The 9,588-nt window shown below is 44.5% G+C and overlaps 1 protein-coding gene across 1 annotated transcript; it reads left to right on the top strand.

Moving 5' to 3' along the window:
* The first annotated feature begins 1,007 nt into the window (after window positions 1–1,007).
* On the top strand, window positions 1,008–1,946 carry LOC125111306 (olfactory receptor 1030-like). Its single transcript, XM_047753228.1, has one exon. The coding sequence runs from the start codon at window positions 1,008–1,010 to the stop codon at window positions 1,944–1,946; it is 939 nt and encodes a 312-aa protein (XP_047609184.1).
* Window positions 1,947–9,588: the final 7,642 nt, after the last annotated feature.

The raw sequence follows: 9,588 nt of genomic DNA, 5'->3' as shown, positions 1-9,588 counted from the left end.
AATTTGCTACATAGCACAAAGAAAAATTACCTTACCAACACTGAAGGACAACTAATAAACCAAATTAGAATTATTTGCAAAATACATATTATCGTGCAATTGGCTGATTTCCTTAATAAAGACCCCAATAAATAAAATACTTAGAATGCCAACAACCTAATAAAAAAGCCAGCAAAGGAAGTGAACTGAATAATCATAGAAAAAAATACACCTGCAAATAGTTGGTTGAAAAATGCTAACCTTCACTCCTAATTTTTAAAAAACACACAAATCAAGAGACATGAGTTACCAGTATTCACCATCACAGTGGCGAATGTTTCAAATCTGATATTACTGGGTCTGTGACAAAACTAATATTCTTATACAATATTGTTGGGGGTGTAACTTGGTGCCACTTACCTGGAAGTCAATTTGTCGGCCTCCATCAAAAGAGAAAATGAGGAGTTCCCATTGTGGCACAGTGGTTAACAAATCCAACCAGGAACCATGAGGTTGCGGGTTCGGTCCCTGCCCTTGCTCAGTGGGTTAACGATCCGGTGTTGCCGTGAGCTGTGGTGTAGGTTGCAGACGTGGCTCAGATCCCGCGTTGCTGTGGCTCTGGCGTAGGCTGGTGGCTACAGCTCCGATTCGACCCCTAGCCTGAGAACCTCCATATGCCACAGGAGCGGCCCAAGAAATAGCAAAAAGACAAAAAAAAAAGAGAGAGAGAGAGAGGGAGAAAATGAGAGTTCCCTTGTGGCTCAGTGGTTAAGGACCTGGCATTTTCACTGCTGTGGCTCAGATCACTGCTACAGCATGGGTTTGAAAAAGAGCAACTGAATGAGTTCAGACGTTTTTAAATCTATTTTAACAGAATAAAGCTCCTGCAGCAAATAACAGCTTTTAACCATGGGGATTAGGAACCCCAGTTTTTGCCATCTGCTACTGAAGAGGTAAGAAGCTTTTGTTGGTAAACATCTAAGCCTTTTGAAGCCGTATTTTCTTTTTCCAACACGAGAGAGAACAAAATGGCAAGAGGCAATCGTACGACAGTGACAGAATTTGTCCTCATGGGATTCCCAGACCGTCCGGAGCTCCAGCTGCCCCTCTTCGTGGTGTTCCTGGGGATTTATCTCATCACCCTGGTGGGAAACCTGGGCATGCTCCTGCTCGTCAGGACCGACTCGAGGCTCCACACCCCCATGTACTATTTCCTCAGCCACCTGGCCTTCATCGACCTCTGTTACTCCTCGACCATCGGGCCCAAGATGCTGCGAAATTTACTGGTGAAGAAAAAGACCATCTCCTTCTCCGGCTGCTTTGCCCAGCTCTACTTCTCCAGCGCTCTCGCCACCAGCGAATGCTTCCTCTTGGCCGCCATGGCCTACGACCGCTACATGGCCATCGGCAACCCCCTGATTTACTCGGCCATCGTGACCCAGCGGGTCTGCCAGGAGCTGGTCACCGGCGTCTACACCTACGGCTTCCTAAACTCGGTGATACAGACAGTGCTGACGTTCCAGCTGTCCTTCTGTGACGCCAACGTCGTCCACCACTTCTACTGCGCCGACCCCCCCCTCCTCGCCCTCTCCTGCTCTGACACCCGCAGCAAAGAACAGCAGCTCCTGGTCTTCTCTGCCGTGAACCTCACCGGGTCCCTCCTGACCGTCCTCGCCTCCTACGTCTGCATCCTCTTCGCCATTGGGAGAATCCGGTCTTCCGGAGGCAAGTGCAGGGCCTTCTCCACCTGCGCCTCCCACCTCGCGGTGGTCATCGTCTTCTACGGAACGCTGTTTGCCATGTACCTGCGGCGGCCGAAAGCGGGCGGTTCGTGGACGTACAGCCAGGCGGTGTCCGTGTTTTACAGCCTCATCATCCCCATGCTCAACCCCCTGATCTACAGCCTGAGGAACACGGAAGTAAAGGAAGCCCTGAAGAAGCTGCTGGAGGCCAAGGAGTCGCAGTGAGTTCCCCGGAGGAAGGCAGCCCTGGGAAAGCATCACATGCTGGCCGGGAGAGACCATCCGTCTGAAATGGAGCAGGCCCGTCGCCGTCCAGTCCGAATAAACAGCCAATCCAATCTGGAGTCTTTAAACACCAAAAGTACTGGCCCATTTGCTGGAGAAAGCAATATTATTTCCTCCAACCAATTATCATGGACCAATCAGAATCTGTTGAGAACGTCACAGGCTGAAGATGACAGGGTTTTACTATCAATCAGGTGATACTATGGGAAGTTCAAAGAGATCCTAAAAAGTAACAATCAGGGTGAAACTTAACAGATTAACAATTTTAATTGAAACTAACAAAACTGGGTGAGAAACTATGTTGTCGGAAACACTTTCCTGCTTAAAACAGGCTATATTGTAGCAAAACATTTGTTACTCTTAACACATATCTCTTCATAACATTGGTGTAGGTGGTGGTGAAGTCTCAAGACTTCATCACAAAAAAAGCATATTTAATCTAAATGTAGTTGAAATACTGCATGCTTAAAAATAATAGAAAAAACATTACTATTGGCAATAATAAGAGATGGAAATAACAAGAATCCATTAAATGTGGCTTATTTTAATGTTTGTTTAGAAAGTTTAATTAGAATAGATAAAGAGGGTTTTGTGCACTTTCAGAGATGTTAAAACTGGTCATTTATTCAACAGCCAGGGTTTAATTTCTCTAGTCTCTAGAGTGATGTTTAGGGGGCATGGTTGGGGAGGAGAGAGTCACATATGAACTTCAAGAAAGGGAAAGGAGATTAAGAAGAAAAAGAAAAAAAAAGAGGGAGAATTTCCTAGGATAACTAAGCCAGCGTATGCATGTTTTTAAGAAATGAAATTATTAACTTAAATTATTTAAATGATCTAGAGAAATGCTTTAGTTTTGCAACATTTTCCATATTCTTTATTTCTATTTTCAGAGATCTGATAGTGCAGTTTTCTGAGAGAGAAATCTATATAAGTTCTTGCTGATGGTGGGGATATATGTAAAAAAAAAAATCCTTTAAGTTAGGCAAGAATATGAGCACTCTATGGTTTTTTTCAAGCCTCAGTTCTAATAATGCTTCCAAAATAATTCTTAGGACAGACATCTGCCGTAAACCACTAGATTATCCCTCCTAGACTCTTTTCAAATACGATTATTACTTGTACTTTTTTAAAAAATAGCTCAAGGGAGTTCCCGTCATGGCTCAGTGGTTAACGAATCTGACTAGGAACCATGAGGTTGCGGGTTCGGTCCCTGCCCTTGCTCAGTGGGTTAACGATCCGGCGTTGCCATGAGCTGTGGTGTAGGTCACAGATGCAGCTCAGATCCTGCATTGCTGTGGCTGTGGTGTAGGCCGTGGCTACAGCTCCGATTTGACCCCTAGCCTGGGAACCTCCTTATGCCACGGGAGTGGCCCAAGAAATGGCAAAAAGACAAAAAATAATAATAATAATAATAAAAATTAAAAAATAAAAAATAGCTCAGAACATATATCACCAAACAATTACAAGTAAGTTTAAAACTAGTCAAGGAGCTAAGAGATGCTTCTTGCCCCTAAATTAACTCTTCAGATACTGCAATGGGGTCTTTGTTGTATTACTACTCATGATCCAGTAGTTTAAAGAAGTAACAACAGTTAAATCTTTACAGTTCCTCTAACTTAGCTCAGAAAGCCTTTCTGGAGAATTGAGTTGCAAGCCATAAAGGAACAAAGTAGAGAAGGTACAAACCAAGCCGAGAAGGCAGGAGAGCTGGTGGAGCTCGTGTACAGGAGGGAAGCAAGCAGAGTGGGCAGGGTAGTTCGCAAAGGTTAATGGCAGGCAGATGCTTAAACCATGATGCCCCTGAAGCTTACCAAGTACACTCTTCATGCTACACCACAGCATAACCACGGTTCCTGGCCCAGACCAAACACACCGTAACTGACTGCTAAGCCAAACTGTACTCTTGCATGTTTATTCCTGGCTCCAGTGACTGGGTGGACATGGTGCCTAGTGACGGCCCTGCGGTTGGGAAGGAACAAAGGGAAGCAAGCTGCAGAGATCATGACAGGAAGACTGTCTTTTTTTTTTTTTATTGGGGTAAAATTAGTAAATATATATTTTTTATAATTAGTATATAAATATGTACTTAGTATAATAGTATATATTATATAAATATATAATTAGTAAATAAATACTATATTAGTTTCAGGTGTACAGAATAACAATTCAATCTTTGTACACACCCCAGAGTGACCACAACAGTTAAGGAAAGGGAGTTCCCATCGTGGCTCAGTGGTTAACGAATCTGACTAGGAACCATGGGGTTGTGGGTTCGATCCCTGGCCTTGCTCAGCCGGTTAAGGATCCGGCATGGCCATGACCTGTGATGTAGGTCGCAGACTCGGTTCATATCTCGCGTCGCTGCTCTGGCGTAGGCCAGTGGCTACAGCTCTGATTGGACCCCTAGCCTGGGAACCTCCATATGCCACGGGAGCAGCCCTAGAAAAAGGTAAACAGACAAAAAAACAAAACAAAACAAGGAAGGACTATTTTTTAACATCCTTCCCAAGGCTAACATCTTCAAGGCAGGAAGAAATATGACAGTAACAACAAAACAGTTTGGCCAGTGGAAGAGACGCCTGTGGGAAGTGGGTCTACTGGGAAGATGGTAGCAGCTAATGTTTTCAGGGGACCACGACAGGCAAGGGGCCATCGCTATACTGAGTATAAAAAAAATTAGCAGGTACAGACACTTAGATGAGAAATGGTATCCAGTAAAAAGCCATGCCCAGGAGTTCGTGCTGTGACGCAGTGGGTAAGGCTGGGGCAGAGGTTACAGCTGTGGCTCAGATTCGATCCCTGGCCCAAGGAGCGGGGGTGGGGGTGGGGGTGGGAAACCATGCCAGTGTCTTAAATTGTGTTTTAAAACCATTTCGTGTCAGTTTAGTTTAGAGAGAGGGGAAAAAACAGTAAATGGATATCACATTTTAGTACGTGCCTCTCAGCAAATGACTTCTGCCGTGTTTTTAAAGGATGATTTGGTCTAAGGGTTCATTTCATCAGCTCCTCAGTTCTTCTAGGAGGAAAACTGCAGACGGCATGTTTCAGGGCATCTCTGTAATGCTCCCCCAGAACCTGAATCTGTGTGTTTGTTCACTGTGCTTCCCTGGTTTCCGATGAGCAAAAGAGGAAATTGAGAGTATTGCAGCCATAGATTATGAAGGGTATGAGCCCATGTTTTCGTAAATTTCCCAAACACCTAAAACCAAAGAGTCGGAGGAAAGGTCTGAATTCCCTAAATTTTGAGCTAGTATTTTCTATTTCCTTTCCCACGGGGGCTCCTTAGTCTTAAAAATTTATGTCCCTAATTTGGGCCTTATCATAAGAAAATTCTCCAGTCAACTCCTTACACTTAAAAAAATAATCTGTGGCACACTCTGCATGCATATAATATTAAAATGACAATATTTAAGCCATAAGATAAACCAGTATGACGAAGTGTCTTTGTTCACTTATAAAATGAGGCTGTTTCAATCAACACTCATAAAATAACACTCATTTTTCAGCCCCAAATAAATATCTTCTAAGTCAATGTCACCAAAATAATGAAAATTTTACCTATATTATATTTTTTTTTGTCTTTTTTGTTGTTGTTGTTGTTGTTGTTGTTGCTATTTCTTGGGCCGCTCCCGCGGCATATGGAGGTTCCCAGGCTAGGGGTCGAATCGGAGCTGTAGCCACCGGCCTACGCCAGAGCCACAGCAACGCGGGATCCAAGCCGTGTCTGCAACCTACACCACAGCTCACGGCAATGCCGGATCATTAACCCACTGAGCAAGGGCAGGGACCGAACCCGCAACCTCATGGTTCCTAGTCGGATTCGTTAACCACTGCACCACGACGGGAACTCCCTTATATTATATTTTAAAAGCCCAACCTCTCATTGAAAGTGAAAATAAAACTACTCTCACATACAAATAGAGTGTAAATCCATTTTCCTCATGGTAATCCTAAAAATGACTGTCATTTGCTAGGATTCACTAGACAATTTCTATTAACACATCTAACATGTATCTGAAACATATGATATATGCATGTGTATATAAATGTATATTCATTTGCACATAAAATGCTGAACTTTTCAATGATTTAAACTTTTTATTTCTTCCCATTTAATACTCTATTGATTTGCCACGCTTAGAAATATGCCAAAAGGATTTTTTTATGTTGACCACGAGAAAAGAAACACAAGAGGGAAAATTCTACTCCTTTGCTTTCATATTATTTGATGTACGGATTTCATTTCAGAAACTTAAGAAATTTTACATCTCACAGGTGTGCCCCCAGACTTTCAAATCTGCTCTGGTGTATAATTCTAGCCTTCTTTGGAGAGCAAGGTGGAACCGGAAAACATTAATCCGGTGCTTAAGCGTGGCTCTGCGATTGAGTGGTGCATCCACCAGAGACGAGAGATATGGAACAACCCATGTCGGAACTTGGGGAGCTTAGGCTCTTGGGAAGGTGACAGGTTTAGCTATTCTTCCAGGCTCTTCTTTTTTCTTTTCTTTTTTTCTGTAAAGATGCAACCGTTTAACAAATAACTAGAACTTCCTCCTCTAGTGATCCAGGGCCAACTGGAGAGAGGAAAAGAGCATCTCTGTTGGACATAATCAAATAATTCTCTCTTCATGCCATTGCAACAGCCTGACTCTCCTCATGGAGACACTGTCCAGACGGTTTTATTCTGGGGTCTGAAAGAAAGTGTTTTATTCCCTCCAACTCCCTTTCTCTGCTCGGGTGGGTTAAGCGCTCCGGCGCTGGGACTCCTACTCGCCTTGGGCTCCCACCCCTCCTTACGGGCAGTCCTGTCAGCGACCACACCAGACGTGGTACAAAGAGAAGCGATAGGAAAATGAGCCCGTCAGGCCACCTCAGGAGGGATGCTGACAAGGTACATACGTGGTTTCCGGCCCGTGGGCGAGAAGAGGCAGGCGCCGAGGTCCAGCTCTGGGTTTCCTGAGGAAGGTTTGGCTTCCATCTTCATTGCCTTTCCCCTTAGAAAGAACCGTCTTTAGTTCCCTCACTGCCGTCAACCCATTTCATCTGAAAGCCTACATCACAAATACTGTGTGTGTGGGGGGGGTATCTTTGTTGTTTTGGTTGGTTGGTTGTTTTCAGCCATAGCATGCAGTGGTTTGATGTGGCATCTCCATTCCCAGACCAGGGATTGAACCCCGGCCGCAGCAAGGAGAGCATCAAGTCCTAACCACTAGACCACCAGGGAACTCCAGAATGTCTTCTTCCCCATTGCCTGTCTTAGCAAACCTAGCAAGTGTCTCCCTTAGAAATGTTTCAGATGCATGGTTTAAATTAATGTTAAGTATCATAGAGCAGCAAATGGAAAGGAAACGCTAACGAATGTTATTTACACGGGGGGGTCATGTTTATAAGAAATGTTAAAATATCGCTCACAAATATTGGACTATCTTTTCTTCTTCCATTTACCACGAATCACAGATGGGACTTTCGTGTCCACAGACAGAAAATAACAACTCGGTCAGCTTCGGTCTGAGCACAGATCTCTGCTCTGTTTTAGAGAGTTAGGGTGGCACGCGCTCTCTGCTAAGCTGTTACCGCCTGGCTACTCGCACTTCCCTTGCATTAAATTGTTAAATCTATCGAAAGAAGGCTGTGCTTGTGTGGTCACCTCATTGAGCCTGCACCTGGCTCTGACAACGTCCCTACATCACATGTGGGGACAATGTCACAGGCACCCGAGTGCCAGGCAAGCAAATAAATCACGCTGGGCCTGGGAAAATATGTATGGTGCGGGAGGTACACAGTTTGCTTAGAAAACAAACAAACAAACAAAACAAAACACATGGCCTCAAAGGCAGGCCTTGGAAACTTACAGCAGCTGGTGTGCAGCAAGGAGGAGACGTACCAGGGAACTTGGGGTCTGAACTTGAGCCCTAGGTCTGCTCTGGACCATGACATCGGTCAAGGGCCTTCATCATCCGAGACGTAAGTTTTTCATCTAGAAAATGAGGACAATAATATCTTGAAGGATAAAATAGTATAGAGTATACCAAAGAGCATTTAAAATATTGAAAAGTATAAAGCTTTTATTTTTAACAACCAGACTCTGCCACTTCTGACCGGTGCTCAACTTTCAGGATCTTTGGTGTGAAGCAAGTATTTAGAAAAATCATTGCCTGGAAAATGTTTTTACAAAATACGCAAGTTTGCAAATATCTCCAATAATTTTTTTCACTTCATCTGCTTGATTGGAAAAGGGTCCAGGCCATTTCCAATTTCCAGGCACTCCAGGCCCAAGGTCTGCTCGCGAGTCAGTGGTGTGGCCGAAGGACACAGCGACTCCTGGAAGGACAGCCGCACGTGCGCGGCTCCACTTGGACCATAAAACCTTCATTCATGGGAAGTCTCCACCAACGCAACTTTGACCCTGAACCACTCCCGCTCACTTGCCCCCAGAGCACAAAGGTCTGATGGCCCAAAGCGGGCCCCTAGGAACTCCTCTGCTGGTTTCGGCTACAGTTGTGGAAGCAGCATTCTCGTCCCAGACCCGTGATCCATCCAGTGTTGGTGCAGGTGTGTCCCAGGTGGTAGCTGAGGCACAGGTACCCATCCCTGTCCCAGAAACCTCCACACAACAGAGGTGCAGCCGAAAATAAGAAGGCAGGGAAGGGAGCAAGGGAGAAGCGGAGGAGTCATTTCTCAGACTATGGCGGTGCAGACTATGGCTTTACTTCTTTAAGGAAGAAGTAAAATCTTTCAAGTGCCAAGAGAGCATCCAGGAAATACAGCATTGCCTGCTTCCTACAGAAGATGTATGCAACGGATCAGCAGCATCTCTGCAGCACCGGGACACAGGTTCAATCCCCGGCCCAGCACAGTGGGTTAAGTTCCTTGGATCTGATCCCTGGCCCGGCAACTCCATATGCTGCCGGGCAGCCAAAAAAGAAAAAAAAATTAACTAAATCTGGGTTTAATCTGGTTGCTCATTCTTACTCTCTGCCTCTGTCTCTCTCTGTCTCTCTCTCTCTCTCTGTCGGTCTCTGCCTCTCTCATACACAAACACACATATCAGCATACCAGAATCATTACCTGGATGCTCTGTTGGGACCACAAGCTCAAAATAATAAAGAGCAAATGGACCATCTACTTCACAGCCAGCTTCTGCCTTTCACAGTTTTGTACACGGCACTTTCCCTTAATTACCTGATGTTCAAGAAAATTGTAACTACTTTTGATCTTTCCTTATTATCTTCACATTCCAAAGAGGAGACAGGAGGTGCCCATTATTTACCTGCGCATTAAGGCAGGATTTCTTATATTAACCCCTTTACTTCCCGTTCCTATTTACCTACCTTATCTTGCTTTGCACCTGCACCTCCCCATGTCTTTGCTCCTAAGCTTCCCACCTCAAAGGTCTGCGGGAGATTCACATATGTCTAATATCAGCATTTCAGACCAGGGGAAATGACAGACTTATCGATAAGTTAGTGCAAATGCAAACCATGAACACCCATAGGTCATGCACCTTACTTATATCAAAGCGAATTCAACATTAATCTGATCTTAATGTAACAGATGGAACCTTAAAAATACTTGAATAAAA

The sequence above is a fragment of the Phacochoerus africanus genome, chromosome 11, assembly GCF_016906955.1.
Source record: "Phacochoerus africanus isolate WHEZ1 chromosome 11, ROS_Pafr_v1, whole genome shotgun sequence".
Lineage (NCBI taxonomy): Eukaryota > Metazoa > Chordata > Mammalia > Artiodactyla > Suidae > Phacochoerus > Phacochoerus africanus.
This window is presented reverse-complemented; position numbering and strand designations above follow the sequence as displayed.